Source organism: Lissotriton helveticus, chromosome 1_1 (genome assembly GCF_964261635.1).
Source record: "Lissotriton helveticus chromosome 1_1, aLisHel1.1, whole genome shotgun sequence".
NCBI classification, from domain to species: domain Eukaryota; kingdom Metazoa; phylum Chordata; class Amphibia; order Caudata; family Salamandridae; genus Lissotriton; species Lissotriton helveticus.
In genome coordinates, this window is record NC_136057.1 from 413,601,621 (window position 1) to 413,625,471 (window position 23,851).

Here is a 23,851-nt window from a genome sequence, read left to right on the forward strand (position 1 = left end):
GTGGGATCCATCTTGAAGCCCCTTGCTATAACTGTTCTTTGTGCAATATTCCTAGTTTTGAACACAAGAGAATACAATCAATGAAGGGAGTGAAGAGAAAGAGTTAATCTAGAATTAGAGGACAGTCAGAGTAGATACTACGATGATATGAAACATCTGGAGGACTCCACACAAAAATTTATGAAGACCATGAGGTTTTGATTGGTCCATCTGATGAGATCTATATCTTGATTGTGATGGTCAGATTTATCATCAGAGGATTGGAGAAGTGTAATTTTGGCTTCACTCTTACACGTCACTGAAACACAATATAAACGTGAATTTAGCCCCATATACTCTGTACCTAACATTATTAATGCGAAGTGAAGTATTCAACTATATCACTCAATTGCGTTCACTGTAGAAACTAGAGAATCAAACATGTGCACAATAATGATCAGCCTAACCATAAAGAAATTTAGTTTTCATACATTTACACCTATGCTTCATGTTAGCTGCATTTATTTTGTTTCACTTAATTGGAAGTTGTACGTGCACATATAATGCAGTCAAAGCACACATTTTATTGCTCACCTAAGCTAACTTAACTAGGCCTGAATTTCGAAATATATTTTTTGCTTGCCTTGCAGTATCAAGGCTTCTCTAGTTAGTGAAAGGAGTGATATGTATTAATGATAGTGAGGCCTTCTAGGAAAAGCTTGGCAGAGACATGGAGATAATAAACTGGAAAAGGTTTCTATTTATCGCGTATCAGTAACGGTGTACCACCTAATGTCGTAGGAATGGCCAAGTTTCGTGGGATGAGAAAACTGAAGTGCAATTTCTTTGGTTCCTGGAAGGGTGGTGTGAGGATCAAGTTATGATAATGTATCTGTGCGTTTTAAATAATGCATACATTGTTAGAGTTTAGAGCAGATCTGTGAGAAGCTGGCCTGGAATATGATGTCCACTTATGGGGGTTCAGCTGAAGGTTTCAGTTTACAGTATAAGGCGCTCACACAGTGCAAGCAATAGCGGTGATGATGGACAGGTTGGAAAAGAGTGACGACAGTGCAAACAGTATAGAGGGAAACCTGAAAGCCTCTACGGTGAACAGGCACGAAGATGCCCGGACACTTGAAACAAATAAACAACAGGTACTGTGCACACGTTATATAAAAGCAAATCAGGGCTCACTATTACTGTTTTACAGCCCTGATGAGTCACAGTCTCCTACCTGTGATGAAACACGTGTCGGCTGGCGTTTTTTCAAATAAAGAAAAGAATTAAAGACCTATATTCAATACTACAAACTGTCTTCAATCCATCAACGTTATTCATATTTCTCTTTCTCTCAAGAGACTACCACATTACCATTACTGCTTTTATATAACGCGTGCACAGTACCTGTTGTTTTGATGTCCACTTATGTAAGTGGGCACCTTGCACCAGTAAAGACAACCCTTATGGTGATTTTAGAGGTCTTAGACAACCTTAGAAAGCTCTTTAAATGGGAGCTGTAGCTGTGGAGAGCTTTCTAAGGTTGTCTAAGACCTCTTAAATCACCACAAGGGTTGTCTGGACTGGTGCAAGGTGCCCACTTACATATGTGGACATTATATACCAGGCCATCTTCTCACATTGGTGTGAAGAGGTTGGTATTCAAGCTTGCATTGTTTTACCAGATAAATCTTTGTATTGATTAATTGAAAAGCCATCACTACTGCTAGGCACATATAATATAAGCTTAGAATAAGTAAGTTCTACTGAACTTGGGGTTGGGTAAGTCAAGGGTCTAGCACACCCTTTCTCCAACCTAAGAGTTTAGTTCCCACTTGGTTAGGTTGGAGCATCACCACAACACACTTTGTAGGTCTTCCAAAGGAGATGCCAGTGGGCTCTGACTGCTAGATACAGTGAACTTTTGTTCCAAGAACTGAAAGTACTGAGTGCCTCTAGAAAGTTGAAGACAGGGAAAGGAGCCACTACTCAACATCTTAGAGGGGTTACTGTTAGATGACCCCTCTTTGACCAAGAATCGAACCCCGACTCCCATCTGGACAACTAGGGAGAAAGCAGATAAGACTGGGGTCCTGATCAGCAGGATCCCATTCAAACTAGTCAAGTTACAGCGTAGCACCAGGCAAAAAGTGGAGGTAACCATGCAGAAGGATCCTACCTTCATACAAGATCCCTTTTGGGCTTTGAGAGGTACAGACCTATCTGCTTCTCCTATTCTTGAAAGTGGGACGCTATATGCTAAAAATACGTTCCCTTTTAGAGGCTTTCGACTTAAATCCTCACTAAGCTGGCACCTTCCTGCTTCACTTTCCTTGATCCTTAAATTCTTTGAGACTTCCATTCTGAACCATCCCCAATCCAAACTTAGAGCCCTGTGTAGATGACTAAGACTTTTGCCATTTGTAATTATGTGACTGCGCTTGTCTCATACTGATGCTATCAAATTTACTTTATTAGGTCTATTAACAATTCCTTTTTTAAACCTGTATCTGAATGATGCTTAATTTACATGGATTATAATTGATTTCGGATTTGTAATAATCCCACTTAACTGTAGCCACCGATTCTTGGTCCTTATTGTGTGGTCAAATGGACTACACTGATTTGAATTGTTTTATTGAAAGCCGACTCCTTTGCTCCTCAGTCAACCACAAAGGTTTGTCAAATGAGAACTGTAACTGCATGCCAATGCATCATCATTCGTATGGAAAAGGAACTTACAAAATATCAACCCCATCACCCTGGTAAACCGATGCAACTCCGCCCTGACCCCCACAACTGACATGGCTGAGGTCAATGATCTCACAGCCTTTTACAATTCCACTATGCTCGAAATCCTAGACAATACAGCGCCCCTGCAGGAAAAAAAACGTTTCCTCAAAAAATTCTAAACCATGGTTCAATGAGACACTGAACTGAAGATAGACGCAAGCTAAGAGTTGCTGAGCGACTATGGAAATCAGCACCCACCACTGATCACCTAGATCACCTTAGAATGTTAAGGAACTCCTACAACAGGAAGATTCTAAAGGCCAAGGCAGACTTTCAGAACCCAGCTGAACCAAGCAATAAACCGCCCCAAAAAAGTTTCGAAATCGTAAAGCAACTTGCACGCAACACGATTAACTCTGTGGAACTTAATGGCCCTGAGACACCTACCTGCAAAGAGCTTGCCAACTTCTCCTGTTGTAAGACAAAGACCATTGAGCTCGACGTCCAATCTAAGAAGGCCCTCCCACAACATGTGCTCCAGGATACTAACTGTTACTCACAGCTCAAGGTCCATTTTAGCACTCCGGGAGAAGTCACAAAAAACAATGCCTCCTGGTATACCTTCTCGCCAATCCCTGAACAAACAATCTATAACACTCTTCTAGCAATCAACCCCTCCACTCACTTCTCTGACCCTCTTCCTCCTGCCTTATTGAAAATGATAAAAACTTCTATCCTACCACTATGGGCAAAAATTGTAAATGCCTCTCTGAGACAAGGCTCCATCCCAGACTGCCTTAAAATAGGCAGGTCTAACCTATACTAAAGAAATCCGACGCCACCCCATCTGCTCTCAACAACTACCGCCCTATATCCAACATCCCCACCTTTGCGAAACTGTTGGAGAAATGTGTATAAATACTATTATGCAATCATATTGAGAATTTCAACCTCCAAGACAATCACCAATCTGGCTTCCGTCAAGGTCACAGCACAGAATCTGCACTCACCCACATAATGGATGATATACAAAAAATGCTTGACCACAACAAATCATGCCTAATGATACTGCTTGACTTGTCCTCCTCCTTCGATAAAGTGAAGCACGACAACCTTTTGTCCCAATTGGAAGGAAGGATGGGCCTCTCGGGCGCAGTATTACAATGGTTCTCATCCTTCCTAAATAACAGAACACAGATTCAAGAAGAACTACTCACTCAACCCTCCGTGGTTGACCTAGGCGTTCCATATGGCTCCGCCCTATCACCCATCCTCTTCAACCTTCTAATAGAACCCCTGGCGAACGCATTGAAATCAGCAAATATTCTATATCAACTGTATGCGGACGACACCCAACTGGATCTGAAAATCTCCACTCCAGAAGACTACATTTACTTCAACACTATTCTACAGAACACGCAAAACTGGCTCACTAACAACCACCTCATGCTTAACACCAAAACACAGTTCATTCTCTTCTCCGCTCCCAATATGACTGAAACACCTAAACCCCATCTACCTGTGTTCCCCTCATCATTGACTCTGCGAAATCCCTGGGAGTCACCTTAGACAAACATTTGAATATTAAAACGCACATCACTAATGCCACCAATGGAGCTAATCACCAAATGAGTATATTAAGGAGACTCAAACCCTTCCTCCCTCAGGCAGACCTAAAAATGGCAGTTTAAGCCCTGGTGCTACCAAGATTAGACTATGGAAGCACCACTCTCTGCGGTCTCCCCAACTACGAGCTAGCTCTGCTGAGGGCATCACTTAATGCTGCAACTAGATTGGTATCAGAAACTAAAAGAAATAGCCACATTTCTCCGACCTTGAAAGCTCTGAACTGGCTGCCATATGAGGCAAGAATACACCTAAAGGTTCCCTGGATGACCCATAAAGCCCTCTAAACCAATACACCCAGTTACTTCGCTCTAAAGCTAGAGCGATCAGAAGGATGCAGACAATTACTGGTTACAGAGCGTTCTCTGGGATTGCTCCAAAGATCCTGAACTCCTTACCTCCAGGGGTACGTAGAATCTCTTAAGTTACCGCTTTCAAAAAAGAAGTAAAAATACTGCTAATGAGCAAATTCAAGTCCTAAGACTTGATTCTAGGCAGACATCGAGTCACCTATGCGAACCTCGTATCACTGCCTACCTCTTGTGGTTGGAAGGAAAATAGTATATGTATGTTTATTACCACAACCACCTAATGTTCAATAACTGTATATAGTGGAATGTTCTGTTGCCCTCTGGGATCATCATGTGTCTCCTACGGGTCACCTATGCTACCCATGTATTATATACACATGTCTTGTACTTAATGATGAATACCTATGCCTTATACTACCTCATATCTTTATGCTTTATAACTGCATACAGTAAAGCGCTCCGATACCCTCGTGGGTCACGTTCACGCTATATAAAACCTTATAAATAAATATAAATACATACAAAGAAGGTCTTAGGACCATTCTGCTAGTGGTCTGTATGACTGCCATTTAGACTCTACTTGTATCCATGACAGTCTACAGCATGGGGGAACGTGTCAGACAGCATCAGCCACTGGCTGCATTGCTCTGCAAGTAGCCACATCGGTCTGATCACATGCACATCCACCTGTGAAATGCGTGCTCCGGTGCCAGGGCTGGAGGGCCATTCTTATTTTTCGCCATTCTTTTTTACCCCTTCACCCCATTTTTTGTTTTTTTAAAACATACCACAGCCCCAAATAGAGTGATAACAGGATGCTTGCATGATGTTCATTTCATCTGCAGTAAGCCTTATCTTGTGCAGTCCCTGCCTCTAAACCAATCGACCATCATGGAATGTGTAAGAAATTGGGTTATTCGTTGATGGAGTTTGAAGCCCCACTCATGCAACAACCACAAGACTTGTTAGGGGAACCACAGAAGTCACTAAATTAACCCATGCTTAATCCTAGGTAGCTCGCCACAAATGGGGTCAAGCTCAATTTATTCAGCAAATCAAACTAATTTAGGATGGAGTATATGCTAATAATAAAAATTATACCAGAACATCCAATCAGTAGATCTGGTGATAGTTGTTTTAATAGAATTTCTTGTAGAAATAGTGCCAAAAGCACAACGCTCACTGTGGTTATCTGGTCGAGCCTGGGACAAAGTCACAAGTTCAGGCTGATGGCAATGGAGCACAGGCCAGATACCAGGTAAGTTCAGCTGAGAGTTTTACCTTATTTCTTTGATGCAAGGCTTTGTGTTGCATGGCATCGGTCTTTATCAGGAGCTGTGCGATGCTGCGATGAGGTCCTGCATCAACTTGTGTCACCCTACATCGGTTCTGATCAAGAGCTGAGAGGGATGCACTGTGAGGTCCTGGGTAGAGCATGTAGCATTAGGTCTGATGAGGCAACGAATCAAGAGCTACGATGCGAGGTCTTGCATCAGATTTGATGACTGAGGGTCCAAGACCTGTGGAGGCACATATTTGGGATCGGAATTCAATCCAGGCAGGAAGCAGCAGCAGGGCTCAGGCAAGTCTAGTTGTATGCCTACTGCAGCAAGTCAGCTGGGCAGTTGCAGGGCACCTCTGAAGCTTGTTGTATCCCTATAGTACACACAGGTGGTCAGCCAACTGACCTTTGTAGTCACTCTGGACCTACTTGCCTTAATCTCTGGCTACCCAATCTTCTTTCTCAGACAGCAAGGCAGTCCTTCGAGCAGCAGGGCAGCCCTCTAGCAGCAGGGCAAGCCCTCTAACTTCCACAGATCCAGGAGTATGAAGAGTGGCTCTGAAAGCCCAGCAGTCATACCTCGTGGCAGCTTTTGTGTGGAGAGGATTCTCTGTCCTACCCCCACATCTGGTTTTGGAAAGTTCTTCCGCTTCCCCCATCAAGTTTCCAATGGGTCTGGGAGTGAAAAAGACAGGGCAGGCGTGGAATCTGGTTCCTTTACATGTGCAGGAGGCAAAGCCCTTTGGGGTGTAAGCTAGGTTGGTGCAGCTCCTCCCCAGTCATACTGTCCACACCCAAGGACCCTTTTGCGTTACTGTCTGGAATGAATACTCAAATACCAACAGCATAGCCATTCAAAATCACATAACCCAAGACACTGGTAGAAGACACAAACAGTTAAGAAAAATCCTACTTTCCAATAGTAATATTTCCAAAATTGGAACCGAAAATCCAACTTTAACATTAAAGAGAATTTTAGATTACCACAAATAAATGATATTTGTGCAAACAGCATCTTTATCTGCGTCCAACCCAGAGTTAGCACTTATTAAATGTAATAAGTGTTTGTTAATGATAGAGATAGGTCTTACAATAGGGAAAAATGACTTAAGTTGCTCAGACAAATAGAGTTTTACAAAAAATCATCCAATTACGGACCACACCAAAGCACTAGGTACCATGTGTAAGAAATAAAGTGAACATTTGTATTGATGAAACAGTGTATTTTTAATTTCGAGGACGGATAAGACTAGTCCCAGAGTCATACTGGGCCAGAGGATAATCCAAGTGGCTCCTAATGATACCTAACTGAAACGTGAGTAACCGGGATCTCCCAGATTAAGGGACTTCCCAGTGGACCCTGAAGAAACCCAGTGGAAGACAGGAGGTTGGAGAGCCACCCCACCCATGGACACCCTAGTACCCACGTTACCTACACCAGGGAAGTGAGAAGTTGTGTCGGGAACCGCTGTTGAACCCAATGGAGGACTTCAGGAAAGTGCCGCTGTGGAAGAAGTGTCCTAAGGAATCAGAGGATGGATTCTTGATGAGAGGTACAAGCAGAGGGGACAGACTATATGTCACTCAGGAGTGACCAGGAGACTTAGAAGACGAACGCCCTCCGATGTCAGGTGTTGTAGGATGGATGAAGAGGACCTTGACTATGCAGCTGTCAGGACCAGGCAACGCTGAGGAGGACCAGGAGCTGTCCCACAAAGGGTGTCTGGGGTCGGTGTCTGGCGGGAGCACCAACAAGCCTTGGTAAAGGCAACCAACACAGGAATCAAAGAAGGAGTAACGTCTGGACCAGCATGGTCCAGGAGACTCACCATCAGCAGGGAAGTCAGGGCAGGCCCAGAGCAATCAAGGGAGCCCAAAAGAAAGAAGTGTGGCCCTCAAGTGGACCCACAAGCCGGAGGCACAGAAGGCACTAGAGGACCTCAAGCCACTCACCAAAAGGTGCAGGCCACGATGTAGTGTGGCTGAAGAATTTGGTCACTGGAGGTGCTCGAGGCTATGGCTATTTGGAGCTCAAGGATCTTCTTGGAGGGAAGCCAACAACCCTTTGCAACTACAAGTTTGATGCGGTGCACAGAGGTTCAGTTATTGCAACCCCCACAAGGGATACTGGCCTCAAACTTGGTAAAAGGGCAGGGCAGGCCTTGGGAGCTGTGGAAAACCACCACCTCTGTTGCAGAACTCAAGGAGTCCAGAAGAGCTCAGGATATGTAGACCGGCCGACTTAGTTGTGGTGCCTGTGAATGGAGGGGAGTGACTCCTTCACTCCAAGGGAGATTTCTTCAAGTGTCTTTGATGCTTCACAGGCCTTGGAAGGTTCCTGTATGATGCACAGGCACAGTCGATGCAACAGACTGGAAGGGAGATGAAGTCAGGCCCAAATGAAGTCCAGCAAAGTCCAGAGTGCTCCGATGGTAGAAGTGGAAATGGTGTCTGATCTGAATCTTATCGCATGACGAATCTCGAGACCTACACCCCGGTAAGTCCTTTAGTACTATAGGGAAAGGGTTGGGAAGATTCAGGGGACTCTCCCAGGGAAGGGTCTGGACAAGGGGGGGGGGGGGGAGGTTACTCCCATGTCCTTTGTTCAGTTTCGCACCAGAGCGGGAGCCAGCGGCTGCCAAAACTGGTTTGAACTTTACTATGTTCGTTGCTCCCTAGCACACGTAAAAGATTAATACTGTCAAATACAGGTGTTTCCACATTACATTTCATACAGTAATACACTCAATAAAATTTTCCAGTTCCTTTTGTTCAGGGTTTTGTTGTTGTTTAATGAGGAGACGTCACAGCCAACACGTGTTTCGTCGTACTGGGGAATGTAACCCCCGACTTTTTCAAGGCTGTTTAAAGAAAATTATGATGTTGTAGTACATTACTACTGATCAAAACAGTCAAATTAAATTAAACACATTGCTTGTCTGATGTGGTAAGGTGGTAGTGCATGCATCCAATTTCACCATAATATGCATGTTTAATATTCCGTCTGGTTACATATCTCAGTTTTGTGCTATATTAATCAGATTTAATAATTTATGACATCATTTAGAGAGATTATGAGCCCATTAGGAGGTATGGAGAGAACCCGGTGCGCGTGAGCATATCTTTATCGTTGGGGTGACATGCAAACTTATAACCTGTGATTGTTTGTGTTTAGGTTTTAGTGGGAACATGCTTATAAAGAACCATTCCACTTAGATACCTATTCTCCGTTGCTGTAGTTCGTTCTGTGGGGGCAAATATTGAAGCAGTATGTAAGCATAAAAACTCAGCCTGCTTTGAACATTTTAAGTTTGAGAAAGCCACATGTAAGGTCTGGATTCCAGAATTTACTCACGTTGTTTGAGGTGATACTTCCAACCCTCAAAGGGGTTCTGGTGTATTTGTCGTGGTTATTTGTTGTTCCAGCTTCTTGTGGTGTGAACACCATATATTGGTTCACTTTCTGCAAATTGTGAACAATATCAGACTTTAGTTATTTGTATTTGCCTTTCTTATTTGTATACTTCGTCTTACAGACGCTATCAGTTTTGCTGAGATATATAGATATAATCTATATGGGAGTGCTGCCCTTTATATAACCCAAAGTGTGCTTCCTTGGAAGTGGCTTATTTTCTTTATCATTATTGCTATGTGCTCCCCTCGCAACTATCACCGTTTATTCACATTTTTATTATTAGTGAGACCCGCTTCGTTTAGCTTTCGTTAACGTGTTTAAACTCGCCGCGTTAGTGTCTACCCCTTCTTATTGCGCTCCAGTGTTCTTATTTAAAAAGCGCTTTGGTCAGCTAACAGTTGTGGCATATTTTCTTTATCATTATTGCCATGTGCTCCCCTCGCAACTATCACCGTGTACTTACATTTTTATTATTAGTGAGACCCGCTTAGTTTAGCTTTCGTTAACGTGTTTAAACTCGCCATGTTAGTGCCTAACCCTTCACATTGTGCTCCAGTGTTCTTATTTAAATAGCGCTTTGGTCAGCTAACAGTTACTATTACCCGTTGCCCGCGTTGTCTAACCCTTTCGTTTTCACTGACAGTTACATTCTCAAGCTCGCGTTAGCAGTGCTGGTCTCCCGTTATCCGGGTCTTACCTTTTCGGCGTGTTCTTGGCGGGGAGTATGATAAGTCCCTTCTGCTTCGAGTAAGAGGCAGTTTGAACGTTCCGAACTCGCGCCCTGTATTTACATCAGAGATTCTGCCATGTAACTGGCAGACGTCACTTCCTGATCGCCCCGCCTATCGGTCCTGTTTAGGTTTACAGCTTTTCGAGCCTCACACGGCCGCCATATTAGAGTGTCTGTTATACGATATAACCATACACTTATTTTTGAAGGGTTCTATGTTTATCAGGGATTCGCTATAATCCCCCTTATATTTCAAGGTGTAATTACGTTTTGTGGATATTGAGCTCCTAGTTGCAGCAATCCCTGCATCTTCTGATCGTATTACCCTAAATTTTCATTTCTCTCTTATGGTGATTTAATTACGTATTATTCTCATGGTGTCGCAATTCTTTGTACAGTTATTTCCCAGTTGTATAGGTTATTATTCTGTTTATTCATGATATCCCGTGATATATATGTGAGGATTTCGAATTGTGCGGCGGTTGTGACCTAACTTTCTGTGATTCTCATCGTGGTTGTGAACTAAGTGGTCGCCACAAATAATCTTTAAAAGTTTTTTAGGGTTGGGCCGGTCACTAATAAAATCGAATTCTCCATCTCGAATGGGCTCAGCACAGTTTTGTGCCATTACGTGGCCATTAGAATGTTCAGTGATACAATCAAAATCTCATTTCACCTTCTCTTAGTTGGCTCATAAACATTTCATAATTAGCTCATAATCATTTAGTACTGAAAATACATTACAAATACCAATTAACCGTATTTCATATTTCACATTTCATGCAACTTACTCCCTTGTTGTTTTATTTATTTACGTTAGTCTGCATTCTGTGTCATCATGTTTGGTCTAGGTGCCTAAAAAGTAGTGTAGCTCGTGGTCAATGTTAAGCCCCAGCTCTACACTTCTCAAAGTCATTATCCAGATAGCCTCTCTTCTTCGCAGTGCTAGTTCCCTATTACCCCCTCTCGGGTGAATGGGTACATGTTCTATCCCAAAGTACTGGAATGAGTGACTCGTAGTTTGCGCAGGGCATATTGACATATGGGCTGCCACCGGGTAGCGCATATCACCTTGTTTGACTGCCCTGATGTGTTCGTTTATTCTGTCTTTTAGCATCCTTTTTGTGCTTCCTACATATCTCTTGCCGCATTTGCAATCTAGGGCATAAACCACAAATTTGCTACTGCAGTTAATGGTTGTCACTATTCGGTGTTCTTCATTGTATGGTCCTTTGAATCCCTTCTTCTTTTTGTAGGCCCATTTACACGCTGCGCACATACCGCAGCTATAGAACCCTGGGTCTGTTAACCAACAGCTTTTGGTATTCTTTCCCTGATAACTTGGGCTCAATATGTTCCTCAGTGTTGTGCCTTTTCTATATGTTAATGTTGGCCTTTCTGTTATGTGTTTTGTTAGAATCGTGTCTTTGCTGAGTAGGTGCCAGTGTTTGTTTAGACTTTTGCGTAGAATGGGAGCCCAGTTATTATAACATGTCACCAGTCTAACGGTTTCATTTTTCTTCAGCTGTTTGGGCTTCTCTGTTAGCGTGTCTTTTCTGGCTAGTAGGTTTATTCTGCTCTCAGCTTTTTGCAATACCTTTTGGTTGTACCCTCGGTTTCTGAATCGTTTAATCGTGCCTTGTTTTTGTTTTTCAAATTCTGTTTCCGTGCTGCAATTGCGGCGGGTTCTGACTAATTCCCCGTAAGGGATTGCCTTTTTTTGGTGTTCCGGGTGTGCACTAGTTGCATGTAGCAGGGAGTTGCAGGCCGTGCTTTTTCTATACAGTCTGCTTTGAATAGTGTTGTTCTCAATGAAGAATTCCACATCTAGGAATGGTAATTTTGTTTTGCTGTATTCCATCGTGAACCTAATGTTTTGATCGTTGGTGTTTAGGTATGTGTGGAATCCCTGTAGTTTATCTGGGGTACCCGTCCATATCATGAGACAGTCGTCAATATATCTGCCCCAGTATAGTATATCCTTATTCCATTCTGAGGCCGGTGGACCCCAGATTCTCGTCTCCTCAAACCGCCCCATTACTAGGTTGGCATACGAGGGCGAGAATCTGGAGCCCATCGCCACCCCTTGCTTTTGTCTGTACCACTGTTCTTTATAAAGGAAAATGTTGTTGTCCAGAATTGTCTCAATCATTTCTAGAATCATTTCGCTGTGTGCCCATGCACTAGCAGGTCTTTTGCTGAGCATGTGTTTCACTGCTGTTAGTCCCGTGTCTCTTTTGATGCAGGTGTATAAGGAGACAACGTCTAATGTGACCATTGTCATGGTTTCATCCCATGGTAGGTCTGCCATGGTTCCCAGAATATGTTTCGTGTCCCTTATATACGATGGAAGGTTTTGTACTAACGGTTTTAGGAACACGTCTACATATTCTGAGAGCCTCTCTGTTGGCCCCCCGATGCCTGATATAATAGGTCTACCCGGAGGGAAAGTATGGGGTTTGTGTACCTTCGGTACTGTATAGATGCAAGGATATCTTGGTCTGTCTACCCTTAGATAGGCGTGTTCATTGTCATCAATAAGACCATTGCCACGCCACTGTCTTAGTAATGTGTTGATATATTCTGTCAGTTTCCACATCGGGTTGGCTCCTAATTGTTCATAACAGTTGTCATTCTCTAACTGGGTGAGTATTTCATGGTCATAATCCTTGCTTTTCATTATTACCATGTTCCCCCCTTTGTCCGCTTCACGAATAGTTATTTCTCTGTTTGAACTAAGTTCTCTCAATGCTTTCCTCTCATCCTTTGTGAGATTATCTCTGTGCATATGTTCAACTGTTTTTTTCATGGTGTGTTTGTCTAAGTCTGCTGTTACTGCTTTATAAAACTGATCGATATTGTTACCTGCTGTTAGTGATGGTGTCCATTTTGATTTGTCTTTTAACCCACTTGTTATGTTGTAGTCAAGGCCAATTTCAAAGTCCCTCATAATTCTTTCTGTTAGTATTGCCTCATCTTCACATTCTGTGATTGACAGTAGTAGCCTAGTGTCTAGGATATCCTGGATGCTATAATTACCATTAGCCATCAAACCCAAATTCTGTTGCATTTCTTTATTTGTCGGATTAGTCATTTCAAAATGTTTCTTCAATTTCAAGCATCTGGTGAACTTAAATAAATCAATTTTTGTTTTACATACATCACCAACATTATTCGGGCAAAAACTCATACCTTTTTCAAGCACAGATACCATGTTATTTGTGAGTTCCAAGTCACTCAGATTCATAACAGTAACATTATTTATTTCTTCTGATTCACATTCTGGTTCCAGGACCTGGTTCGCATTCCTGCCCTGCCCTGGCCTGGCGCCTGCTCTTTTGCCTCTCCTTGTTTTCCTTGTGCGCCTGGTTTTTTGCTTTCCCTGTTTCCTTTCTTGATTCTGTTGATTTCCAATAAAAAACTATTATTGGAATCAACCGAACCTGTAGCTCCCATTACTTCTATGCTGGCTTCACTAGAATTAATGGTGTCAATAGAAGTCGTGCTTGAGCCAACTGAAATGGTCTCACTTGGGGTCTGAGTGGGGTTTCTAGGTATGAGGTGGTCATATTTTTTGGCGAATGTAAATATTCTCCCGCCCAGATAGTCCCGCTCATCTCTCTTAAGTTTTTTGCTTTTTTTCTGTTTAATGTCCATGACATGTCGCTGCACTATGTCGTCCAAAATTTGGTAGTTCTTGGAGGTCACATCAGGGAGATTAAAGTCTTTAATTTCTTGTTCTAATTTATCTATCTCTGTTTGTAATTTGGCCACTTTTCTTTCACAGTTCTCTATTAAGATCATTATCAAGTTATTGGAATTATTGATCAATTCCTTTTCCCAGGCTAGTAAAAGGTCCGGTTCCAGGTCTTCGTAGGTTGGCATAATCTGCGACCTGAGACCTCTTGGGATCCTCTTTACCTTCACATATTGTTTCAGGGTAGCTGCATCCCACCACCTTGATGATTCTGTGATTTTGAGTTTTTCTAATCTTACAAACTTTTCTTTCAGACCCTCAGCTTTTGAAGGTTGCCCTCCATGTCCTGCTGAGGTACTTGGTGTTTGTACTCCTATATTGTTGAATAAGTCTTCTGCTTCTTTGTCCCTGTCTGCTCTGTTGTTAGTGCTATTCATTTTGGACCCTTAGGCTGCCCCTAGTTGAACAGGCGTCTTTTCTGGAGTAGTGGTAAATATACTAGGTTTCTGGCGCCACTGGGAAAGTTACTCCTTTCTAATATATACGTGGTTGGGTAGTAGTTCACACGGTGCTATAAGGAGAAGAGAACCACTTCCCTCTTCTAGTTAGGCTAAGCCACAGACATTCGTTGCTCCCTAGCACACGTAAAAGATTAATACTGTCAAATACAGGTGTTTCCACATTACATTTCATACAGTAATACACTCAATAAAATTTTCCAGTTCCTTTTGTTCAGGGTTTTGTTGTTGTTTAATGAGGAGACGTCACAGCCAACACGTGTTTCGTCGTACTGGGGAATGTAACCCCCGACTTTTTCAAGGCTGTTTAAAGAAAATTATGATGTTGTAGTACATTACTACTGATCAAAACAGTCAAATTAAATTAAACACATTGCTTGTCTGATGTGGTAAGGTGGTAGTGCATGCATCCAATTTCACCATAATATGCATGTTTAATATTCCGTCTGGTTACATATCTCAGTTTTGTGCTATATTAATCAGATTTAATAATTTATGACATCATTTAGAGAGATTATGAGCCCATTAGGAGGTATGGAGAGAACCCGGTGCGCGTGAGCATATCTTTATCGTTGGGGTGACATGCAAACTTATAACCTGTGATTGTTTGTGTTTAGGTTTTAGTGGGAACATGCTTATAAAGAACCATTCCACTTAGATACCTATTCTCCGTTGCTGTAGTTCGTTCTGTGGGGGCAAATATTGAAGCAGTATGTAAGCATAAAAACTCAGCCTGCTTTGAACATTTTAAGTTTGAGAAAGCCACATGTAAGGTCTGGATTCCAGAATTTACTCACGTTGTTTGAGGTGATACTTCCAACCCTCAAAGGGGTTCTGGTGTATTTGTCGTGGTTATTTGTTGTTCCAGCTTCTTGTGGTGTGAACACCATATATTGGTTCACTTTCTGCAAATTGTGAACAATATCAGACTTTAGTTATTTGTATTTGCCTTTCTTATTTGTATACTTCGTCTTACAGACGCTATCAGTTTTGCTGAGATATATAGATATAATCTATATGGGAGTGCTGCCCTTTATATAACCCAAAGTGTGCTTCCTTGGAAGTGGCTTATTTTCTTTATCATTATTGCTATGTGCTCCCCTCGCAACTATCACCGTTTATTCACATTTTTATTATTAGTGAGACCCGCTTCGTTTAGCTTTCGTTAACGTGTTTAAACTCGCCGCGTTAGTGTCTACCCCTTCTTATTGCGCTCCAGTGTTCTTATTTAAAAAGCGCTTTGGTCAGCTAACAGTTGTGGCATATTTTCTTTATCATTATTGCCATGTGCTCCCCTCGCAACTATCACCGTGTACTTACATTTTTATTATTAGTGAGACCCGCTTAGTTTAGCTTTCGTTAACGTGTTTAAACTCGCCATGTTAGTGCCTAACCCTTCACATTGTGCTCCAGTGTTCTTATTTAAATAGCGCTTTGGTCAGCTAACAGTTACTATTACCCGTTGCCCGCGTTGTCTAACCCTTTCGTTTTCACTGACAGTTACATTCTCAAGCTCGCGTTAGCGAACTTTACTATGCACAGGGACACCAAGTGTGCAGGCTTTTCTGGTGCTGACAAGCGCACCCACCTGGTCCCAATACAGTAAATCCTCTCTGGGAGGTGGTCACACCTCCCTGTGACAGGATGCCTATTGTTCAAATTCCTCTGCTCGACCTCGGCTCAGCAGCAGGGCGGCAGAAATGTGTCTGGTCAGCAGCAACCGTTTTGTGCTGTACAGATCTAGAAGGTTGGTACCGGGAACACAGATCCTAACGAATGGTTTTTTGAGTGCTTGGAATCATACCCCCACATAGTTTACGGTGTGAGGGTAGGATTCCCACATGTTTGATACCAAATATGATATGATTTGTTGCAGCCGTTTGAAATGTTCATCACGTAATTACACTGTGCCCCTCTATATAGTATATGCTGCTTCACTGACAACCAGGGAGAAAAGTCTCCATAGGCTGCAGGGGTGTCCTGCTCATGTAGGGGCACCCTCTCACTTAGAATCAAGCACCCTGCCTTCAGAATTGCAAAGGCCTGCTATAGGTGTGACATATACGTTTTAAGTGCAGGGACCCTTAGATATAGGAAACCTTAATCTTAAGTGGTGCAAGCACCAACTTACACATGCTGCAATGACAGGCCTGTAGTTCTATTTTGCAAGGTTTCACATGGGTGGCATAATGCATGCCTCAGCCCATTGGAGAACTCTGGGGTACCTATGCCCTGTGTACCTTAGTACCATATACTAGGGTCTGATAAAGGTACCCCAGTATACAATCTGGGATTGCACCTAGGTACTAACAACAATTTAGGGAGAAAGCAGATATACTGGAGTCCTGATTAACTGGATCCCAGTCAGACTAGTCAAAAACAGCATCACATCAAGCAATTTAAATTTTTTATTTATTTAATTTAATAGAGTTTTATATAGCACGAACTTGACCCGAATCGGGTATCAGAGCGCTTTACATAGCACCAGTTGCATTACATGAGGACACCTTCCTTTTTGTTAGGCACAGGAAGATTAAGTGATTTGCCCCGAATCACAGGATGTTCAGCGTCATTGCGAGACTCAAACTCAACTCCCCAGATTAAAGGTTGGCCGCCCTAGCCGTTAGGCCAACCATGATGCAGATCCTACTTTCCCACTAAGCCGAATAATGTGTTCTCAACATAAGGAAGCCCCAGTTCATGTGTGCAAAAGCCTGGGCTAGACAGAAAGAATCCCAGCAGTTGCCTACGAAGAAGGGATTCTGTTCCTGTTGTCTATCTGCACAATTTCGATAACCACAAATTGAAGTCCCAAAGCTCAAAACTGGGACGCACTTATGTTTTTAGTATTCTATTATTGGTAACACTCATTTAAGAGATATTTGAGGGAGAGAGAACAAGCAATTTAGCACTGATTAGCAGTGGTAAAGTGCACAGAGTCAAAGAAAACAAAAACAAATTCAGCAAAACTGGAGGAGTGGAGGCAAAATGTTTTGGGTAATACCACACCAAGGATGTCAGTTCTAACAGAATGGTACTCTTCATAGAGTAAATGTGGCAGACTGTATCTCAAACAATGAGACACTAGATACAATACCATAGCAAGACAGCCACCCACTACTATGTTTAATGTTATTTGTTTTTGCAAGCCATGTGCCCACCATATTTAGGCGTTAGCATAGTTCCTCTTAACTAATTGATCCTGCAAACGTTGTTGAGGTTGTATTGTGGTTCTGTAAGGGGGTGAATGAAAGCATGAATATGTAGGTTGATGAGTGAAGAGTGCATTTATGAGGACTTGGGTGAATACACCCAATGACTGATTAGGCACTCATTTATAAGGCACAGTGATTGGCATTGTTAATGATGGTTTCTACTGTAGAGCTCTTCTGCTTGGCTCATCTTCATATGAAATCTTCAAAGTGGGTGGTTAGAGCAGGAGGCCTCATAGCCTAGCTTCACAAGTAGCTTGATGTTTCTGCATGCTAAAACAAGCATGCTACAAAATCACTAATTGGAGGGAGAATGAGGAAGTTATTTTATATGGAGAGGGAGAAAAGGCTCCCAGAGTTAAACCTTTATTAACACAAATCCCTTTCAAGCCCTACTGACAAATCGGAGGGTCTAATCTATACTGGTGACAAATATTGGTATATTTTTTAACACAGGAAATAAAGCCCTCATACATACTGGGGGACATGCTAAGCTGACTCAGAATATATTCAACAATAACTGAAAGCACAGCTTGGATCACTCAAGTGACCATAGCAGGGACCACGGCAATAATGACCGCAGGGTCCACAAGAATAACCAAAGCTGCTACCACTGCTGTGGCCATAGTAGTGGTATCATTACCACAGCAGGGACTACAGCAGCAACAACCACCACCACCTGATCAGCAACAAGGAGTCACAGCTGTGGCTGTAACCACTGTTACTACCACAGGAACAATCGCAGTTTCAAGCACAGTATGGATATGGCTGCTAAAAAAGCTGCCACCACATCTATAACTGTGGAAGAGACCACAGTAGCTGCCACAGTCTCCATACATACCATATCAGAAACCACAGCTACAACAGCAACCAACAGCTCTTACCACAGCAGGGGTAAAAGTAGCCCCAACAGCCACCATAGCGGAAACTACAGCAGAAAGTCAATTTATCACCAGCCCAAGGATTAGATACAACAGTGGTGCATTATTGTTGTAACAGCAAAGACAGTCATATCAACCGCAGCAAACTCAGCCATCTCCACCATGCACCACTGGAAGAACTACAGCTGCAATGAGAGCAATGACCCCAGCAGCTACCATGGCAAGGACCCGAATAGCGACCACAGTATCAACCACAGAAGTGACAATAGCATGTATTACGGGAGGGGTCGCTGCCATAAGAACAGCTACTACAACAATAAAAATAAACAGCAGGTATCACAGCTGTAATTGTAGCAGGTACCATGCTTGCTAACACAGCAATGACCTCAGCAACCACAACAGTGTCACTACAACAGAAACAGCAACAACACTGCCTGAAAGGTAGGGAGAATACAGTAGCAGCAGTACAGACATCAGCAACAGCAGGGGTCACAAGTGCAGAGATAACTAGTAGGGTCACCAAAGTAGGGATAAAAGCAACAACTACAGTTGTACTAAAAGAAGCAAAATTATTGAGTGGAATGGTAAATTATTTTCAGTTTCTGCTGGTAACGGTATGCGATGTGGCATACTAGTCCAATAATACACACTGTGCCACTATAGACAGGGATCAGATATAAGAAAGTCAATCTTATCTGTCCTCATAGAACCAGCCAAATCCAGACTTTCAAGCCATTCTTCATCTGAATCTCCGAAAGGGAGCACAAGTAACACCGCATAAGTTTCAGTCTGCTGGACCCTGATCATCGAAGTACAACTTGAGTCCTATGACACAGCAAACCCACGACCCAGGTCTAGATATACTCTTTGCACTTAGGATACCTCATTGACAATAACAGACAAGCATTGACATAGGCAAAGGTGTTGGATTTAGTGTTCCCAAGCATGTCAATACAAACGTGCACAAAAGCGCACTCACCATTTATTCCTCATTTCTGTGTAACTGACTATACCCTCCTATTCTGCAAGCCTGTGGTATCATGGAGGTTACACACTGGCTTGACACAAATACTCTGTGTGGTACCGGTCATGCTTTTTGTGTGCATTGGTATCTAAAGTCAGACATATTGGCTTGGCCAATGCTTGTTACTTTATTCATACCATATTTGAGATTAATATTCTTCTTATAACATGGTCAAACTATTAAAAAAACAGCTGTGTAGTATGCAAAGATATTCAATTAATATTACGGTTTGGTATTCATTTAGATATTTTAGGAACTTGAAATAGCAATACAGCATAGCAGGGATTTTGGTGGAAAACAACAGGAGGGTACCCTGCATTCTTCTTTGGGGTTTCGGGGGTGTATTTAATGTGTAAAAAGAGAAGCGTGAGGGTACGAAAGTTGTTGAAAGAGTGCCACTGGTATTGCTGAATTCCACGGCGGCCTCATTTTGATTCCACCTATTCAACCACTACACGCCCTGTCGATATCTGCTTGTGGCAGGTTCTTGTTCATCCCTGCATGCTCCCTTTCTTGCTGGCTTCATATATTTCTAATCCTACCTTTTCTGCCATTGTTTGTTGCTTTGGTTGGTGTATGGGGATGAGAAATAATTTCTGGTGCCGGCCCACTGGCAGGAATTAAGCACTGGTGGTAGGCCATATGCCCAGGCTAAAGTACTATGAATGGAACTTCATACATGGTAGAAGAAGCGGGAAAGTGTGCACCAACAGTAGGATGGAAGGTGAACCACTGGTGCCAAGGTGGTGAAGCCAGTCATTAACATAGGCTAAGATGCTGAGTGGGGCAGAGTTCTTTTTATTAGGGGCTCTGCTTGGTTGCACAGTGGGCACCTATCTTGTGAGTTGCTCAGTGACTTATATTCTTCCAACTAAAAAAACATGCTATTGCAGACTAATTTTTCCCTACAGAAATTTGAATGCATTTCAGTAGTCAAGTCAAAAAAGTTTATTGTATATGATTACTTAAAACCGTTACAATTTACACTTTAAAAAAAGTGTTAATCTTCCATAAAATATTATTTATCAACAATGAGCTTGGCAGTATTAAAATCTTTACATTAATAAAGCTCATAAAATATTGGGTAATTGGTTAAACAATCTGCGAAATTCTATTCCTCACAACTTTCCCAGGCGCTCCAATGACCAACATTATCCAAAAGTTAAATTGTTTAAGGTAAAATAACTATAAAAGTGCATTTCAGTAGATTTTCATACTTTCCTGAAAATTTGGACTGCATCGACACAACCGACATACAACATTATTATGCAAAATTATCGAACTACACACACAATAACACTTGCTGATAGCTCTGTTCAAGTGTCTCAAAGTCAACAGGACCCCTTTTTAAAGTCCCTTGCTGCCCGCTGAAGCAAATCAAGGCTACAACTCCCAGAACGTACTACTTGGTTAAGTCAAAGCCCAGAACTGGAAAGGTTGTGACACAGAGTCCTGAGGTAGACTTACAGAATGTGACCCACAGCTTACCCTGACACTTAGATTCACCAAATGTTTATTTTGGAAAAATCAGGCTAAGACATTGTTGGTTCACACAACAAGCTTTTTCGATTTTATGATACATCTTCAAATTAGCATAGCATAGCATAGAACAACGGAAGCGGTCTCCTTTATTTAAACACATCATAACTAAGAATATTTGGAGACTGCCACCAGTGGCTTAACCTAGCCTACAGTGTATTTCTTTCACAAATAGTTTCCAGGTTCGTCAGCTCAATCAAACTCAAAAAAGTGAACATTACAACTCCTAGACTCTTAACTTCTTACGTGAAAGCTCTGAACTCGAGGACAGTATCCTTGACCACACGAGTCATTTGGAAACCTCTACCCGCCCACCCACGAGTCTATGTACGGTAATCTGTTTGAAAGGTGTTTGGGGTGGAGGAAGGGAACTGAAGAGAAATGTGTTTAAAGCTAAAGTTCTTTACAAAAGTATGTCACATAAATTGTACCAATCCTTAGAGCACAGCTGTTGACGTGTTTTGAGTAGTCGGATAGACCACACCATTACCAATCCATTGGTTCCCCGCATTCCTTCCTTTACTTAAGTGTACAAAAACTCACTCCAACTAACTTTTTCTTTACATGTGTGTGCAGGATTTATCCCGCTGTGTTGGTTCCATATTCATTGGAGTGGTATAAGACACTGAATGGCTCACTCAGTTAACCCGATAATTTACTTTGGTTCTTTCTGTTTTCAAGAACCATTTGAATTTAAGATTCTCTGGGGTGTCAATGGTCACCTTGGAGGGGAGCTGGCAATAGTGATTCCCATTTCTGCTTATGGCTGAAAAATAAAGCAACTCACATCTAACAATAAATAACAGATATTTACACTCTCCCAAAACGGTAAATCAGAACTGCAATTGCAGATTCTAAATAAAGACCCAGCACTACTCACAACCCAATAGGGTACAACCGTGGGTATCTGGAATGAACCACTGTACAAGGGCAAGGAACTTCACTACTTCCATGCGGCTTCATGCCAAGACCAACACCAGTAAATCCTAGCCAACAACACTTTACAGGTAGCGAGGTCAATAACCATGATCACAACATCAAACATAAGATTATGTGAAATCGACTGATTTGTGTGCGTGATGGAGTCCTATCATGGACATTTTGAGAAATTACACAAACGCAGTGAAACGTTGCTGATCAGTATCTTACAAGAAATGTTCACGTAATGCCATATCTTGCATAAAAACATTTACAGAGTTCCTGGAAGGAGACTGGATACATGCGTGTTTAAAATGTCGCTCTCGATTATAAACTGAATTACAACTACCAACATGCATTGGGGGGAAAAGCCGGGGATGGTTGAGGGTGTCACACACACCTACCACTATCAACGAGTAGGGCTACACGACTACCCCGAGCTGCAAAGCGCCAGTCCTGAGTTTTTGTTTAAAAGTGTAACGCTTCTTAGAGCTGGTTGAAATCTCCGTTTCCTCACCTGAACTAACAACATCCGAAAAAATGATTTTACTGGAAAGATAGAAGAACTGGAGCGCTGCTCGCGCCACGGAGTCGTCTGGTAACTATTTATGGGACCGTCTGCCCCTTAGGCAAAAGTAATAGCGAGGCATTAAGAAAGTTTAACATAAGAAACATTTGAAACATACGAAACATACACACAATTAGAGACAGACCAGAGTTCAGTGAAGGAGCACAACTCGGAGAAAAATAAACACTTCTGCTGCTTTCATAATCAAGTAGCAAGCCACAAGCGGGGTCCCACTTCAAATAAAACCTGAACTTCAACTTAAAGTACTTTATATTGGTTTGATAAACGTTGGATAACCTACCCCGTTGTAAATTCGAAACGAGCAGCAGAAGAGACAGCAGCAGATGGCTAATTGTTGCCTTCATTTCCAAACATGAACTTGGTTTCACAGAATAAACATATGAAAGGTTAAGGAGAAGACGAACAGACGCCTTTTCGACACAATACCCTACTCACTTTTACCAAGAAAAAATAACAGAAAGAGCGCCGCTCTAGTCCTTCTCAGGTGCTTTATGAACTTGGCAGGACAGATGATGCGTCTCAGCTGGGGCAACGGCACGCGGCCGCAGGGCTGACGTCACTAGGAGGTCCCCGGAAGTGCAGCCCGCCCTAGGCTGCTCTCGCTTCAGGTTATTTACGTTTATCTAGAGCTGTCAAAACTTGGCGTTCACACAGCTCCTCGGATACACGGGAGTTTTATTAGCACCAGGCACTGCTTTCCAATTCATCCACCTGAGAGGAAACTAAATGGAAATACATGCCAGTTTGTGATGTTAAATAGTATAGTACCTATATCGCGTGTTCGTCTTCCTTTCACATCTTGTGAGGGATGTAATGCGAATATTGCATTTCGTCTGTATTCTACCTATCCGCGGAAGGGGAAAAAACAAGCGTGTACCTTTGAGTGCATAACTTCGATAGTAATGTATTTTATTGGGTTCTTCATTGTTACTCTGTTTCTTGTTATTATTAACCCAGCGTTTCCTGTGACTGCTCAGATCTATTAATGTGTCTCTAGTATGTTTTCGTTTTATACAGTGCGAAATTAGCCCTAGGGCATGTTACACATTGTTTTGCACAACTAGCTCATCAAGTCCAGTTTTTGTCCTTAGTATGCTGTAATATGTTTCCTGTTTAACCCAATATAACTCCACGACTGCACGTCCCGGAACTTTATGACAATTCTTAGACTGGCTTGAGGTACTCTTGCTCGTGGAAAACGCCCTGACTACTTACTCTAGATTTGCATTAAAGTGTGCGTGTACACTGCATCTTATTGGCCTTACCTACCCTTTGTTATACGACTTTATGCTTATGGATTTATCATAGGGTTACCAGATGTGCCTCTGTCACTGCAAAACTGCTACATGAGTCCTGGGCTTTCCTTTCACCAATCGTTGTTTCCACTGGGGTTTCAC

At 42.4% G+C, this 23,851-nt stretch overlaps 1 protein-coding gene across 1 annotated transcript in view; it reads right to left on the reverse strand.

The window, feature by feature from the left end:
* The window catches only part of OVCH1 (ovochymase 1), a 1,371,455-nt gene extending 1,348,532 nt beyond the window's left edge, over window positions 1–22,923 (reverse strand). Inside the window, exon 1 of the mRNA XM_078673763.1 lies at window positions 22,735–22,923. Within this exon, the coding sequence (XP_078529889.1) occupies window positions 22,735–22,798 (64 nt within the window). The 5' untranslated portion in view covers window positions 22,799–22,923. The remainder of the gene's footprint in view (window positions 1–22,734) is intronic.
* Window positions 22,924–23,851: the final 928 nt, after the last annotated feature.